General features: G+C 39.2%; 1 protein-coding gene across 1 annotated transcript in view; it reads right to left on the minus strand.

The window, feature by feature from the left end:
* LOC126647642 (interleukin-31 receptor subunit alpha-like) overlaps nucleotides 1-7,833 on the minus strand; it is a 30,794-nt gene extending 22,961 nt beyond the window's left edge. Inside the window, exons 1-4 of the mRNA XM_050330086.1 lie at nucleotides 7,779-7,833; nucleotides 5,248-5,295; nucleotides 4,965-5,015; nucleotides 2,159-2,270 (exon numbers count right to left, since the gene is read on the minus strand). Coding sequence (XP_050186043.1) covers nucleotides 2,159-2,270; nucleotides 4,965-5,015; nucleotides 5,248-5,295; nucleotides 7,779-7,827 — 260 coding nt within the window. The 5' untranslated portion in view covers nucleotides 7,828-7,833. The remainder of the gene's footprint in view (nucleotides 1-2,158; nucleotides 2,271-4,964; nucleotides 5,016-5,247; nucleotides 5,296-7,778) is intronic.
* Nucleotides 7,834-17,765: the final 9,932 nt, after the last annotated feature.

The following is a 17,765-nucleotide window of genomic DNA, read 5'->3' on the forward strand; positions in this document are numbered from 1 at the left end:
TGGCTGAGGACTTTAAGAGGGATTAGCTTACAAATACTGCAGCAGATAACATCTCTACAGAAACAGAGCTGATTCACAAGTGCTTCTGCCATTCCAAGAAATGTGAGCTCCTTGAAGTCCCGAGAGGCAAGATAGCAAATGCAGTGGGATTTGGTGCTTATTGCAAGTTGGCAGCTGCAGCTACTTCAGCGGGAAAATATTGAAGGTGATGGAGGGGAGTAACCTCAGCCTTGAGGTGATTGCTTTGCTACTCTGCAATGTGCAGAAGATCACACTGGGGAATTTCCCAGTGTAGTGACATTTACTTAGATTTAGGAGATGTTCCTAACCACAGCTCACTTTTAATGATGAGCAGTGCGTTACGTGGCAAAATAATCAGCAATGAATATCAGAATTTGCCCACGGCAGACAGTGTTGTACTCCATGATACGGTCTCATGCAAAGATCATGTCTTCTGATCTAACTTCTCTATTTCTAAACATAATTCTAATCTCATGGGAGATCTCAAATATGTAGATATAAAATAAGGAAATCTAATTTTGTAATGCAGCTGCAATTGAAGATGCCCATATTTTGAGTAATCAGTTCAAGATTAACCCTGCAAGTTCATTCCGTCTGTTAAACCAGTACTTAATAATTCAGAATTGCCATAAAGTATGCCACATCTGACATCTCCTGGGATACATGCTATAACACAATACATAATACATAAAATAAAAGCTTAGTGTCTGTTTATATTTGGGTGGCCTTTTGTTTTGTTTTTTATTCTGAATGCGTTAGTGCTGGATATTCAAAGCAAGTCAATAGGCAAATAAAGGTAATTGAGTAAGCTGATTTTTGTCAATAATGTTTTAAACAGTGTGTTGGAAACATGTTAAGATGTATAATGACTCTTTGTATTGGGTTTGCATGGCAAGGTTTTGGTAGAAGGGAGCTACAGAGGTAGCTTCTGTGAGAAGCTGCAATAAGCTTTCCCCAGAGCCAACACCAGCGGGGTCCAGGATGGACCTGCCATTGGCCAAGGCTGAGCCCATCAGCAGTGTGGTAGCACCTCTCGGATAACATATTTAAGAAGGGGTAAAAATCTTCTGCACAACAACAGCTGGGAGAGAGGAATATGTGAGAGCAGCAGCTCCACAGACATTGAGGTTAGTGAAGAAGGAGGGGAGAAGGTGCTCCAAGTGACAGAGCAGCAATTCCACTGAAACCAGTGGTGAACACCATATGGAGAAGCAACTGTACCACTGCAGCTCATGGAGGTCCAGGGTAGAGCAGAGATCCACCTGCAGCCCATAGAGGATCCCATACAGGAGCAGGTAGATGTGTCTAAAGGAGGCTGTGATCCTGTGCTGGAGTAGGTTCCTAGCAGGACCTGTGGGCCTGTGAAGAGAGGAGCCCAAGCTGGAGCAGGTTTGCTGTCAGGCCTTGTAGCCCACGCTGGAGCAGCTTGTATGTGAAGGGCTGCACCCAGTGTGAATGCCCACACTGGAGCAGTTCTGGAAGAACTGCAGCCTCATGTGAAGAACTCATGCTGGAGAAGTTCATGGAATACTGTCTCCTGTGGGAGGATCCCCTTGCTGGACCAAGGGAAGAATGAGAGCAGAAAGAAGTGGCAGACATAACATATGATGAACTGATCACAATCTCCATTCTCAATCCCCCCACACTGCTCAGTGGATGAGACAGACAATTCAGATGAAAAGTTAAGCCCAGTAAGAAGGAAAGCATGAGGGGGAAGGTGTTTAAATTTTTATCTGTATTTCTCATTACTCTACTCTAATTTGACTGTTAATAAATTAAATTAATTTTCCCAGGTCAAGTCTGCTTGGCCTATGATGGTAATTGCTGAGTGATCTTTTCCTGTCCTTATCTCAACCCATGAGCCTTTTCTTATATTTTCTCTGCCCTGCTGAGCTGAGCAAGAGAGGGATAGAGCAGCTTTGGTGGGCACCTTGTGCTTAGCCACGGTCAAACCCCCACGCTTTACCAAACTCTTACCAAATCAATAGATATTGATGAGATGTGAAGAAAGATGTTGGCCAATATTGTGTAACAACATAGAGTGTGATGAAAAACAGTGGTACAAAACTCTGGCAAGTGGGAATCACATAACAGCAATAATAATTTTTTGTTTTCTGAAATTACTCTTCAGACTTACCATTTTAAGTATACAGTATAATTAACTGTATTAGGAGCATTTGATACTGGAAGCCAGGTACAGGTTAGATCTTCACTTAATTCTTTGTAGCACACCAATTCATTGTCCCAGTCTGAAAGATGAAAACAAATGCACTTGTAAAGACCCATCACAGGCAATGATGGTAAACAGCTCTAAGAGACTATGAGAAACAAAACCAAATACAAATCAGGACAGAGCTGGTTAACTAGGCCCCAGAATGGCTTCAAAACCATCAGTCATGTCTATCTGGAGTTCAGAACAATGCTAAAAACAATATTACTCTTGTACTGCCAGCCTTACAAAGGGCTCCTCTCTCCACAGGCCCACATTATAAAACAGGAGGAGCGTAACATTATGTGCAAAATTATTTGTGCTTAATTTTTTGAAACTGAAATATGAGGCTTTTTTGTAACTAAACATATACATTTTTCAGCTGGAATGAAATTAAACACTGGTGACATTATTAAAAGAACTAAGTTTTGATCTCTAGCAGTTAAGTTTATTTAAGATTTCCAAAAGCCTCTTATTGGAGATGGTAATGATAAAATATAATTGTTGTCCTTTTGCTTTGTGTCTTACTGTCTGAACTACTAGTTCAAAGAATCAGCCATGATGCCTCAAAGTGCTACCCACACTTTGAAAAAAGACCCAGAATTTTTTGTTGTTATTGTTCAGAAAAGTAGATAAGGATATTAAAAGGTACAGGATGCTTAGGGTGATAAAAATTATTTTTTCCTGATGAGTAGAGTCACTTGTCCTTAACACTTATTAGGTTTAACTAGTTGCCAGTAGGCCTATCAGTCTTGAATAAGAAATGTTTTGTTATTTGATAAATAAATATGTGTATGTCTGGAGCTGGTGTTACAGCATGGTTATGGTATCTCACAACCTAAGTTATGAGATAAAAGACCGGTCCTGTTTTCCTCATTCAGAGCAATTTCTTCCTACAACGTGAGTTACTACGTATTCTTGGTATTCCTTTAATCATTGAGATGGCATATGTATACTTAAGTTAAAAGTTCTTTTTGTTCAAAAGGTGCATCAGATGAAAAACTCTGGCTTTAATACCCTCACTCATACCAGAAGAATAGTGCTTTTCTAATATAGTTATGCAGTATCAGTTCAGGTATGTAAGGCTTCCTTTCAGGAAGGTGGAGATCAGATTTTCCTTGTTTTTACAGAAGCGTGAAAAATCATTGAATTCTTTGCTTTTTCATTCTGGCCACCAAACCACATCTTGCCTTCCTCACCCATTGGACATGATGTTATGACAACTGGGGAAAACAGCAACAGCAGTCACATTCTCCTCCTGTTTTGCTCTGAATTAAACCCTTCACTTATTGTTTTTTCTTTATTCTTATTTTGAAGAAACATCTGAAAGCAAAACCTTTTTGGAACTTCTGCAACAGTTCATGTCAATGCATTGCTCCTGAAACTATTGGAAATAACAGTTCTATCAGCTCGGAACCTAGTGGTGACCACAAAGTTGCAGACTTGTCTCTACTTAAGAGAGAGGAACAGGGGGTTGTACTGTTCCTCGTGCTTTAAGTTTTATACCCCCTCCCCCTCGTCTTTCTCCATAAGATTATGATATTAGAGTAGACAAAGAAATAATAGTAGATTTTATGTGTGAAAATAGAGTATTAGCTCAACTAACACCCCAAAGCACCACCCCATTCCAAATATACTGAAGTTTTAAGTTACTTTCTCCAGATGAACATAAGGAATCTTAAACAATTTTATTTTCACTTGTCCTGTTTGTGTGTATTAGTGTCCACATGAACATTCATTTTACTCTTTACTGTACTGCTTTACATTAACATGTGTATTTTTAATTGTTCCTAGCCCTAATCCTGTACCATGACTGTGCTCCAAGAGCTGTGCAAAGAAAGAAAAAATGAAAAAAATTCTTTGGTCTAAAGAATTAATTTCTCCATTAAAAAAAAATAAACCAAGCAACCCCCAAAGAAACAAACAAAAACTCAAACTCAAACCCAAAACAATAACAAACAAACCAACAAACCAACAATAAACAACCCCCCCCAACCCCCCAACCCCACAAATCAAGCAAAAAACAATGCCCTGAATTGTTTTTCCCTCTAGAATTTCTTCCTGCATGTCTTGTGTTCTCAGTAATGCTTTAGTGGAATTTAGTCTGGCTGGCTAATTGCAAGGACTATAAAATTATCCGTGGCTAATTTCAGAAAAAACATAATCCTCCTGAAGATGTCTTGCCCGCCATCACTGTGTACTCAAAAACCTATCACCTCTGCTGTGAGAGTGTAATTAATAATATTCTATTCTCTTGCTGTGAGCAAGTAGGGTGTTCCTGCCTACTATAATAAATACAGCACAAATTACATCAGATGAGCACCCACTGCTTTGTAAAACTCTCTATTGAAATGCTTTGGACTGGTCCTTTTCTTCATGATCAGTAATTTATCAGTTAAATGGAAAGCATAAATATCCGTCAAACAAAAACATTACAAGTTCCGCGGTCTTTTGAAGCCATGGCTGTTGGCGACGCGCCGGGTGGGATTCACTCCCAGCGTGTGGGCTACCCCGGGCGCTCCGCCGTGGATACAGGCGGATACACTGCCTGTGCTCCCCCGGGCGGATTTTCCGTTCAGAAAACGCGGGCGGCTGTTTTTGGGGTGAAACCTCGGAGCCCCGGGGGGAGGGGGCGGCCTCCGGGCGGCCGCAGGACTCGGACCCGGGCGGGGCCGTCCGGACCCCGCGGTGCCACCGCCACTGTCACCGCGGCTGCGGGAGCGACATCACCTACCTGGGAGCTGCCGGCAGAACGAAGAGTCGCAGCTCGTGAAGCTGCAGGAATCTGGGGAGTAAAAAGGAATGGTTTACCAGGACAACTGCGAAAGAACTCGGAAAAATTTTTACTGGTGGTTGTTTGTCCTACCCACAATTTGGTCATGAGGTTTTATTGTTGTTGTTGTTTGGTTTTTTGTTTGTTTTGGTTTGGTTTTTTGATACAACCTCATCTTTGAGTAGCATTAAGAATTTTTGCTATTTACAAGTAGCAGTAAGTGATGCAGCGTATGAAAACTCACCTGTTGCAAGTAAAAAGACAGCTGTGAGCAGAGAGTTCTTCATCTTCTCTGTATAGAAGCGTAATGATTACAATCAACATTACGCTGTCTTCAGTCTATTTTTCACACTTCCTCTTCAAACTTCCTATTCATTCTAACACCTATACTCTTACTGGCTAAACACAAGTAATAGGTTTATTAATGACAATGCGAGGGATACATGAACTCTATATTATTAATTACACTTAAAAAATCCTAACAACCCCTCTGAAAACCAAGAACTTTCTGCCTTGGTGTTTGTAAGTAGTCACAGTGAGATTCTTGGTGGTGTCTGAGATAACAACAGTGCAAACTGAATTAAGCTTATATAGGTACTTCAAATTGCTTTGAAAATCCTAGACTAAATGTCAAAGTGATTTAGAGATATTATCAATTCAAAGGAAGTCAAGGTGTTTGCCTGACTCTACTGTGAATGCTTTGGTATAATAAAAAAATAGCAGCAGAAGACCCTGACTGTCTTCACTTTCTGACTTCTCCTCCCTGTCAGTGTAATTTCACCACTGCAAAGATACTGTATCTACATTGTTGGTACCTACACTGAGGGCTATAATGCAATCAAAAATCACCATAGGTAAAAATTAGGTGTGACTATAAACACCATTAAGTCAGAGAACATTCTGAGCACAGAAGCCAGCAGAGCCACAATAGCTGTTACTGTTAGAGATGTAAAGGGAAATTTTCAGAAAATTTCATTACTGTGGGAAATTTCCCTTCTGGGCTTAGATAGCTGCTATCAGAGATCGGATCCAAACCTACTTGAAGATAGACAAATTATTAACTTATCTTGGCAACCATGGTATATTTCAGTTTGAGTATGAATGGCAAAAAACCCCCCCACAAAAAAAAAATTGCTTAAAATTAAACACTTACTTAAAGAAAGAGGGTTATGGGCATTCTTCTCAACATGTTCTGCAGTAGGAAGGGGTGACTAATGCACCAACCATATCTTATCAGATTTCATGAAGGACGTATCACAAAATGCAAGTGAACAAGGAATTCTACTGAGTGCTATAGGGGGTTTCCATTTGATGAATTCATTTGGCTTGGGAGTAAGCTCCAAAATGTTGAAAGGTGATGGATACAATGTGTTCACAGAGGTTCAAACCCTCTATTATATGATTGACTCAAAAATCAGCCTTGACGATGCTTCCAACAAAGAACAGCCAAAAGGATAGTGTCAACTGATGATCATAAGCAAAAACTGACGAAGAAAAAAGGTGAGTTATATGTGACAGATTTTGACAGGGGGGTTGAAGTGCAAGAGACTCATAATAACATAGAAGTCAAAATATGAAGAAAACTTTACCAACTGTATGTATTGGTTTGATGTGCTCAGCATAATCACATTCAAAATAACCCATCACAAATGAAAACCATGTAAGTAACTCAATGCAAGGGCAGGAAACTGGATTTAGCATGCACAGAATTAGGACAGAGCACACTGGAGAGAAATAAACCCAATAAGGAAAGTTCACATCATCTTTGCTGGAGCTCAGTATGAATGATACTGCCATTTAAAGAAAAACAGTTAATTCTAACACATACAGAAAATATATTACCAGTCAAAATAGCAGAGGAGACATAATCCTGAAAACTGGAATTTTGCATTTGAGTGAGGCCACTTTTTTAATTATACCTCAGTTATCAGCGTGAGTAACCTATTAATATATAACAAAAGGTGGATTATTGTTTTTGAGGTAAATTTTGCATAGAACCACTTTTTCACATGTTTAATATTTCGGCTTTTTCAGCACTACGAACTTCTGTCAGAATTCTAAATGCCCTAAGTTTTCCTATTATTCAGATAAAGATAAATTATGCCATGTTCTGTGATATGCTCAAAAGTGCAGGACTGGAGGACACTACCAGCTTTGCTTCATTTCTGATATGTTTTTTTCAGACCTAGGTTTATGTATTCTTATAGATGAGATTTTCTCTGAATGCTTTTCTTTGTCATTTTCTTAAATAAATTCTGCAGTGAAAGGCACATCAAGGTCTCACCAGAGTAGAATCTTGAAATAAATGAACCTTTCAATTTAGACTGGATTACATAGTGTAAATCAATAGAAAACCCACAGCGTCCTCCTCTGTTCCCTGTCCCAGTTTTATGTGTTAACTCTTGCTCTTTGAAAGGAAAGCAATCTCTGAAGGCAGGAGGGCTCTGCAAGGAACATGCCACTGGCCTCCTCATCCTGCTCTCGTCCTGTGGAGCTTCAGTTCCTGTAGCCTTGCACATCATAGGAGGACTGGTCAAGTCATGAGATTGTATTATTTTGCGGGTCACTCATGCACCCATGAATGCTAATGAACCAGAAAGGGCTTGAAGTATTGTTTGCTGAGAGTTCTAAACATGTCCCAAGACAGTTTGGGTTATGTGTGACCAGTAACATTGTTAAAGTGCACTCAGATCCTGGTGGGCAGCAGAAGCAGAATGTAGACTGCAGAAATGCTGCATCAGGAAATGAATATTGCATTCCTATTTGAAGTCTTACCTTGAATGAAGTGCAAACTGGTGAGGTCTTCATTTTCTTCTGGTTGCATCTGTGTGTCTTTTTGCTAGTTTGCTGTTTCTCTGGTGAACAGTTTTAATTGATTACAGTTGATCTGTTTCAGGCAGATTGTAGCAAGTTCAATATTGTAGCAACTTCAAATTCAGTTTTGGCCTATTAGTAATATATGCTGAAGTCCCGTGTCATTCCTTTATGGATCTAAAGTAGAGTCACACTCTTTTTTCACAAGTTATTTCTCATATAACTGCTTCCAATAAGCAAACCTCCAGGTTTATAAAAGATGTGTCAGACTTTTACAGTTTTTTTGGTTTGTGTTTTTTTTTCCCCCCTGAGAAATACATGAATATCTGGATTCAAAGCAATTCTCATATGATCTTTTGGGGAAAAAAGATTCCCACTCAGCCCTCAGCTACACCCCCTAGGGGAAATTTGCTGTGATAGGGAGAGTCTCCAACACACACTCTTTCATCCTTTCAAAGTTCAAGTTACATTATGAAGCAGCTTATCATTCAAACAATTCTGTTCTATCTTAATGAAAAACACAATTTTTACCCTCACACATTGGCTATACAGAGGCCATCAAAAAGTTTCAGTGAGAGATCTACCCTGGAAGTTAAAAAAATTCCAAGTACAGATAGCGTCCTTGAATAAACTAGACAACCAATGCAGAATGCAGAAGCAGCAGAGATTTACATAATTGGGTGAAGATTTCTTTGAAGGAAAAAAAAAAAAAGGAGAATACTGAATTGATTTCATTAAGACAAACGTAGACTAAATTCTGCTTATACTGGAGTAGATCCAGGATCTAACCAGCATCGTATCATTGACAGTGATGTGATGCAGAGTTTTGCCTAGTGTGTCAGCTAGAATATTTATGAGGGTTGAGGTGGTATGATAAGATGAGACAGGCAACTGCTTTTTACTGCAGCACCACAGTTAGTGCTACAGGCTTATCTGTGGGATGATGGGAGGAAATTGTCTCTGGGGTAGCTCATACCAGTAGTTTGAAAACAGAATTTGATAGACACATGGTGACTGAGCTGTGTGCACAACAAATCACAAGTATGTGATTTGACTTGGAAACAAGATCTTTACCTCTGCTAGATCACATTTAAGCACATCTTACTTATCAGTTTTACTAGTCTCTGACTGCTCTGAAAATAAGCATGTGTCTGAAAGTAAGAATGTGTTTACATTTATATTCTTGTCTCTTCCTGTGCAGCCAAGAGGAGAATCAAGGATCATCCTTAACTTCCTCTATCACATTTAAGATTTTATTAAATGCTTATTAGAGCTTTTAACACACAAGCAGATGAGAAAGAAAACAAGCTTTCTTCCTTACCATCCTATTTGTATTACCAAGTGGACCTGCATCTGCTACAGAGAGTTATTTTGCGTTATGTGATGTGGAAATAAAGAGAAAAAAACTTGTCTGCGCTCTTCCTATACACAGTTTTGGGAGTAAACTTTACCATTTTGAAGTCTACACACACCTATTGTAGAAAACAGTTTTGGAGAAAGTCCGGGAAAGCAGTATGAAGAAGCTGGCTTAGTACAAGACAGAAGGTTAACTTTTTTTAGCGTACTGTCTTGTGTTCATGGTGTTTTATCCTACCACTTCCTTTCTAGTAACAATGCATGTATTTGCACTGGTAGTGATGATGAAACAGCCAGATTTTCTCCATAGTAATTTTTTTTGACAAATTTTGTCCAGTATAACTGGGCTGTCACATCATTAGCTTTTCATAATTCAAATATTTTCAAGTGTCTTTCCTGTTTTGGAACAAAGTGATTTAAAAATAGTAATTATAGTTAACTGAGTCATGAGGGTCTTCATAGATGCTCCCTTAGATGTAATTACTATCCTACTACTTAAGGCATACTTTTGACAGCTCAGAAATCCAGATTTCTTGTTTGCTTGCATAAGAATTCAGATGTGAGTCAAACATGGTTATAACTTCTGATTTTTATCTGCCTGCCAATAGACTACTTGTACAACCATGATTATGGTCCCTTTGGAGAAAAAACCTGTCTGTTCATAAACTCTGTGAACGTGTAGATTTCTTGGCTTTTTTGTAATACAGTGTGTATGTTCCCATTCACTCTTAGCTTCCATGTTAGGTTTGCTGCTAAGAACACAGAAGTACCATGGATTTTGTGGCTGTGTGAAGTTTCTCCTCTGCTATCAAAGGTAACAACTTCTTGCAATTTCAGTTATGAACAGAACTTGTTTCATCTTAAGGGTAATGGGTTTTTTTATCCTCATACTTCATAGTGGAGGCTTCTCCTGATTTTAGCAATCCCTGGTGAGACTTCCTTCTTTACTCTAAAATATTTTCTTTAGCAGTCCATAGGCATTATGAGGCTCTGTTTTACGAGATTTAAACAAGTAATTCTTTTTCAGTCTATTATTACATGAAAAACATTCTATTTTCCCTGTTATCTCATTCGTCTTTCCTTGGACAGTCTGATTTTCTGAGATTTCACTGCTAAAAAAATGAATAGAAACACATACATCAGCTGTTGCTGCTGTTGCCCCTATTTTATCTCTCTTTGACCAGGGGTGCTGTCAGGGTGAAGCCTTCCTGCTGACCACAGATGGTCATGCTTTAATTTCTGAGTTGTTGAAGTGTGTTTCAGTGGTTAGCCAAGGAGTGCAGAACGCTGGGTCTGAACTGGCAGGGGTTTTTAATTTTAAAAATTTCATGACTTTCCATCACAGAGGCTGAATTAGATGCTGGAGAGGGAAATGGAACTGAGAGGTCCAAGTTTGCAATTGTGTCACAAGAATTTGGAGGGGAGGAAGGGTTTGCATGGGCATGGGTCATTCTGCAGCATGAGCATCTTCCACTTGAGGTGGAGATCGTGGAGCAGCATAATGCATCTCTGTGGTGCACTTGCACTAGGAATTTAACAAAGTGGCACAGGCATGTCCCCGCTGTTTAACCAGTGTTTATAAAATGCAAAGTGAGTAAAATAATAAGAAACATAAAGATCTTTAGGAATGTCCTTGAAAAAAAAATGTTTCGAGCAAAGCTACTGATGATTTCTTATGATACAGTAATGCAAAACTGACCCGTGCAAATTTTTCTGTCCTGTTTTGAAGACTGTAAAACCTTCTTAGCTCTCTCCAGTTAAAAATGTTTATTTAAAACATTTTCTTCTGTTTTCTGGGGAAAAAAAAAAAAAGAAATTAGATCCGTCAAATGATGGCAGGTTTACTTAATGAGTTCTGAGTATGAACCTTAAAGCAATGTGATAGAGGACATGAAATGAAAGTGGCTGCATGAGACAGTCAAAGTCTGCATAACTTCCATGATGCAAGTTCCTTTTTCTCATTAAGATAGGGAAAGGCCCTGGAGGGAGCATGACATGAAAATAGGAATCACATTAAGAGTGAAATGACTTGCTAAAGAGTAAAACTGAACTAAAGAGAGTATAAGCAATCCTGATATTTGGGAAGTTTGTGTCAAAACTTTGTGTTTTTTTCCTCATTTACATAACAAATTGAAATCAATAATTTAGTGCTCGGCTTCCTTGTCAGGCACCAGCTCTTGGCAACGAAACAGTACCTGGCCAATATGTAGACTTCAACACTCAGCTGAGAAGGATATGAAAAACACATGAAGGACAGGCCTTTCAGGTTACAGAAAGGGTTGCTGCAAGAGGGTGTGGAACTGCACCAAAGAGAATATGCTTAATCACAGTTTTGAACTGCCAGACTTGGGGTATGGACAAAGCAAGAGCTAGAGTGAGCAGTGAGCTGAGCTACAGGCGTGTCTCCTACTTGATCTTTCCATTCTTTCTGAATGCTTAGAGGTAGATGGATATAAAACATGAAGTCTAAGTGCACAGCAGAGAGATGTCTTTTCCCTGTAAAACAATGAAAGTATTAAAGGATCAAATTCTCTGTCATGTATGGCTATATACACAGGCAAAGCACATGCTGCCACACTGGGGTCCATACAGTTCTCAGTGGTTTAGGGCAAGGGACATTCACACTTGAGGTACATTTGTTTGAGAGGTTTGCTTCGTCTGTGAGGTTGTAAGAGGATGTGAATTCAGTCTGTTCTCTCTATATACCACCTTGTCTTTCGGTGAAGCAGGGCCTGAATGAACAGGAGAGTGTTCTTGACATCTAAGAAAAGTAGTTGCTGACAGTCTGTTAGTGTTGGGTCATGTAAACAGCCTTGTGGTGTCATACCCCACCTACAGCAGGAGCTAACTCTGCCGTGGGAAGGAGACACATAGACTCTGAATGGCACAAAGCTAGAAATGGTCTATGAAAACTACCTTGTTTTGCAGAAGATATGCGAAACAGAGAAGCTGTGGCCTAGCTTGTTTGATCCAACTTTCTCTGAACATCACTGCAGTAGTAAAAGAAGTTGGAGAACAAATTCCTTTCTTAGGAAATTCCTTTCTGTACAGTCAGTTTTCTAGAATTGAAACAAAATGAAAGAACTCTCTCATACAGGAAAGAACAATACTGCAATAAACAGAGAGTAATTTTATTTCATTTATCCCTTCTACCTCATTCCTAAATGAAGGAAGAGAGCTTCTGAGAAGGCACTTGCAGTCAGCATGTTTGTATACTGGTCAGGCTCCAACTTAAAAATGGTTGTTTCTGGTAGCTACTACTTGTTAGGGAAAGCTGTTTCAGAACTTTGTATCTCTGAGAGCTCTTTGTGAGAAAGTATCTGAGTGACCAGTTTGTTTTATCTTTTGGAATAATTTGGAAGCAGAATTTTAAAGGAATACCTACAAATGACTTTTCGTTCTTCCTTTCTAGGATTTATTACAATTTTGCAAGACACCATTATATTTAATCTCTGTCTTTGGAGTGAGTCATTGTGGCAGTGACCCTCTATTTCCATGTTTAATGGCTGTTCAAAGGTTAGCACTATTCTCTCCAAACACAACAGACTTTCTATATGATAAAAAGAACTTGAAGCATCCTTTGATGCAATCATTTAATCACACAGATCAATAAAGAAGGTCTGGGTTTCCTTAATTTTATTGTACAACTGTACTAGTGGCATCACAAATGCATAGTACAAGAAGCATTCACAATTCAATAATTTTTACTAGGTATAATGGCTTTTAATGCTATCTCTTAGTCAGTAAACACGGATAGGTAGTGAAATGCAAAATCTAACTTATGTCCAATGTTTCCTAACAGCTCTTGATAGTCCTCTGCCGCTGTTTTCCTCAGTCCCTTCCAATCTGTGGTTACTGAAGTACTGAAAATTTTACACTGGCCAGGAAATCATCAGCATCAACACTAAACATGACTTAAGCAATACCATGGTCATAGAGTCATAAAGTAATAGAGTCATGGGATCATAAAATCATAGAATGGTTTGTGTTGGAAGGGGTCTTATAGATCATATGTTTCCAACCCCACCTGCCATGGACTCCTACTAGACCACATTGCTCAAAGCCCCATCCAATCTGGTCTCAAACATTTATAGGGATGGGGCATCCCCAGCTTCTCTGGGCAACCTGCTCAAGTGTCTCACTATCCTAACACTGAAGACTTTCTTCTTAATATCTGATCTAAACCTGCTCTCTTTCCATTTAAGACCAGTGCACGGAAGGGCATATTGCCAGCTTGCTCTAAAAAACCTTGCTCCAAGCACTGCACATAAGCTAGTTGTAGAACTGGAGCTGTTGCTCACACGTCAAATAGTCATCTGACTGTCAGCCCTTCTCCAGTGATCCCTGCTCTGGTGGAAGGTAGTTCTTGTCCCTCTATCTTTCCCTTCACTATTTTTTCTATGAAAAACCTGGCTATGAGGTCTGTGAAGACTGCTTAAATTTGGCAGTGCCTCATAGTGACACAAATCTAGTAATGCCCTTTTTCTTAACTGAGTTTCTGAATCATGAAGAGTAAGAAAAAAATAACACATACTTCATAGATATGAAACTCTGATAAGTTTCTGAGTAGTGTTGTGTAGGCTTTGTACATCTTTGTACATCAGCTTCTCACTCACAGTACTGGATAAGCTTAGCACAAGAAACGAAGCTGTTAATAGAGGGGAAAAATCCAAGAAAGGTCACATTTCTTTACACTACTGTCTTACACTTATTTAAAGGAGAGGGTTTTTTCCATTGAAAGTAATTTTAAAAGTGCAGATCAGAAGCAATAATGTGCACCCTGTACAGTTAATCTGTTCACCTCAGGGAAGTTTATCTTCAGAGATCAAAAGACAGAAGTCAGACTCTCTCACACCAGTTTTCATGCTTTAAAGAGCAAATCTCAAAGGAGATTCTGATGCCTGTGTTGAAATATCTCTTTAGAGTCTAAAGAGTTTGATGGACCCATTGTTGTCTTTGTGAAGAGAGAGGTACAAGGTGGAAGAGTTGAAATCCACTGTAGCTTCAAATATGCAAATCAAACCAACAAAGTCTTCCTCATTGTTATTAACCCATGCCAAAAGCCAAAATCCAGTGAGACATTTCCAATCTACTTTCAAATGTCAGAAATTTCTTGTTTGGGAATGCCTTTTCAGAGACCACTGCACTATGAGGTAGTACAATTTCAACTGCTGGTGGTAAATAAAGGTATTTGTCTAGCTTTGTAACAGGCCATAATTCACAGCACTGATTATAGGAACCAGCAGAGTTTTTAATAGTCAAGTTACAGTTTAAATACTTTGTGCTGATCTGAAATTATCTGCAACAATGTTGTTTATGTAACCCTGTGTTCACATACATTGGTTGAACAGCTGCTTGACAGTAGTTAGTTCCCTTTTTGGTGGAAAAATATTTTATTGAGTTTCTCATTAATATCATCTACTAGGAAATAATTTGTTGAAATAGAAAAAAACCCTCCTAGACTTTTATAACACATATCTCTTTAAATAAAACTGTACTTGTTCTTTAAGTAGACAAGAATAAGAAATTATTTATATTCACAGAAATGTCCCCCTTTTTCAAATAACTAGTACTAAAAAAAAAAAAAAGATGCTTTTGAAAAGTGACGGCCAGGAGCTGGAGTAAGGTCACACAAAGCCAGCAGGGTGCTCTCCTCTTCAGCTTTCAAATGCTCCTCCTTTTTGTGCTCCAGTCTTCCCTCACTCCACTCTCAAGGTAGGTTCAGACAAAGCTGGTACACTTCCACAAAATGTTAAGGTTTTTCAGAGAAAAAGTGATGTTAAAAATTCCTCATCCATGTCTATATCTAAATCTATTTGTGGTTTATATAGTATAACAATAATGTAATAATTTATATAATTGAATTACTCATTAAGGCTATTATGACTGAATTTCCCAGACACATGGATACTGAACTGCTTTAACAGCAAAAACATAAAACCACTACAGAGATTAATAAGGCTACTTAAACCAGAGCTGGAGTTCTACAGCCAGCCAAATTTTTCAATTTGGTTTCTACAAAATATGAAATCATGCTGACATTTTCAAATCTGGCTTCCTGACCCCAGGCACAGAGTCCTTAGGCAGACAGTTATACGGTCAAAATCTTGAGTGACTTATTGCTTTGGAAAATCAGTCCCACAGCTGCCAAATAAAAGATTTCATTACACTGCAGATGCCCAAAATTAAAAATGTAGGTTTTCCTACTGAAGACTGCAAAAATTCAACCTCTGTACAAGTCCAGGTATTTCACACCCAGAAGCAGGTGCTCCACTGCTGATGGACTTTGAGTGATCCTGTCCACTTGCGATGCTCGGGGAGTTGCTGGAGTGTGAGGGGAGGGTCCAGATGAGGCAAACCCTACAAGCCTCCTCCACCAGGCACTGGAAAAGTTCTATGGCTGCATCTTTCCTCACACTTTTTGTCAGGCTGTGGAGTGTGTTCAGATGAGGAAGGAGTCAATGTTCCCTGCCCTGAGGGTGCTGAGCCAAAGACCCTTGGCCCAAACAGGTTAGGGTTGTCCTGCATCCCACCCAGCTCCCCACATCTCACTGAGATGATTGGATTTTGTGTTTAATACCTTACAATGACAGCTACTGGAGAAAGACCTTCATTTAGTCAAGAAAGATTTATTTTTAGTATGAATTAAACTTTAACCGGATGCCAGAAACAGGATGCTATGTGTGTCAAGAGTTATAGAAAAGACTAGCAGAAGTGAAAATAACACCAGAGTATTAAAAAAACCTTCTGAGAACCACACTGCAACCTTCTAGAGCAGCCTGTTGCGATTTCCTGAAGACAAGTACTGAGTGAACACAGTTTTACACCCGAAGTACAGCACCATTTAAGTCCCAGAGCAGACCTCAGAGAAATGCGCTGTGTTTCTCTGCACAGTGATTTCCGAGGATGCTGAAGCCCTCCCCCAGATATCTGGTGAAGTCTGATCAATGTATGGAACAAGTTTGTCTCCCATTCTCACATTTTAGGAAATAGTTCTTTCATTTGTAAAAGGTGCAGTTCTCATTGGCAGTCCTTGTGAACTGTCTCAACTTCCCGAGTGATTCAGAAAGCAAAATGAAGGTAGGGAGGAAATCTGCCACAAGGTATTCAGAAGAGGTATTCTTCTAACATGAACGCGTAATATTTAATAAAATAAAACTGAATGGGCTTTTGCTACTTAAAGAAATACCACTAGGTGTCACTAAATGCCAGGGATTGTAATACTAACCACAAAATGTAGACCAAAGGGAAAACATTGCATATGCCATGTATACATCGGTTTATAACTATGGCTTTTTGCAATGACCAAAGTGTGAGGTCATTTTAGCTTTTAGCAGGATTTGCATCGGTTTTGGGAAATACTTCTGGATTCCCAGAGGCACACATAAATACTCAGCTTTCTAATTTTAATGGAAATACCTTATTTTATTTACAACATGGGTGAAATAATCTTTGCCTATATAAGCGGTTAAATTATACATATTTGCCTTTGAGAGGAGTTACATTAGTCTCAGAATTAAAATAATGGTGGAGTTTCCACTGGTTTTCCTGCCATTTGTACTCAGTGAGGTTGCACTGAATGGAACCCTTATCAACAGCTCATGTAGACAAAGTAAAAGCTGCATTTAGAATACATCTGTATGTGTACTTATAACACATACGGAAGTGTTAAAACTAAGGCTGGCAACGAAGCTTCAAACACAGCTTTGTGCAACCCTCCTATAAATTTTAGACCAAGCATGACAAGAAACATTTTTTTAAATTAAGTGTGGTTTCTGCCTCAGACTGAGTTGTGTTTTCTTTTGGCAGTGTTGGAGGAAGCAGGTTTTGTGTACAGTGGCTTAGATGGTTTTGAAAGGTGTATCAGAGGTTTTCCAGTAACCCTCTAAAGCAAACTCTACTCCTTTCCCTGCTCCAGTTATTGTCTGATCTTTCTTCAGAAAGGAAGGATGTAGAGTCAGGATGTAATTGTGAAAAACCAGAAAGCAGGTTGTTCTGTCCTGCAGTACAGAGTATGTACCTCTGCCTCTAGGGTCTGCCAAGTGTCTCAAGTAACAGGGATCTGTGCTGGACCCACTGATGCTGGACTCTGAGCCACCCTGGGCAGAGCTCAGTAAGGCACGGTTTCCTTAAACTGGCAGTACTGAGGAACTCCTGGGTAAAAGCCCTGAAGATATTTGTATTTCTTCAGTCATATATTTGGCACCAAAGGCAGAATGTAAGTGTATGCTGGAGAAGAATATAAGAAAGTGAAAGTGAGTAACTATTCCTTCTATTAGAGGAACAAAAGCTATGCAGAGGAAAAAGTAGGGTTTGTGTCTGTTGGTAATGACTGCTTCATAACACGTGCAAAGAAATTGTGCTGAGGTTACCTGCTCAGCATTTGTTCTTTGTCACATGATAGGAATATTTTCTGAGTTTTTCTTTGCCAAATGCACATTTTTTTTAACAGTTCCTCTAATATATATTCAATTTGACCTCTCCTCCTTGTTATAAGTTACTTTTTCTCTGGAATTTTGAAGACGGCAAAAATACCTGCAGGACAAAGAAATATAGCAAGAGATTTTTATTGCAGTGCTGGGTAGCCATTTC

This window comes from Myiozetetes cayanensis, unplaced genomic scaffold (genome assembly GCF_022539395.1).
Source record: "Myiozetetes cayanensis isolate MyiCay16 unplaced genomic scaffold, myiCay2020 scf4, whole genome shotgun sequence".
Lineage (NCBI taxonomy): Eukaryota > Metazoa > Chordata > Aves > Passeriformes > Tyrannidae > Myiozetetes > Myiozetetes cayanensis.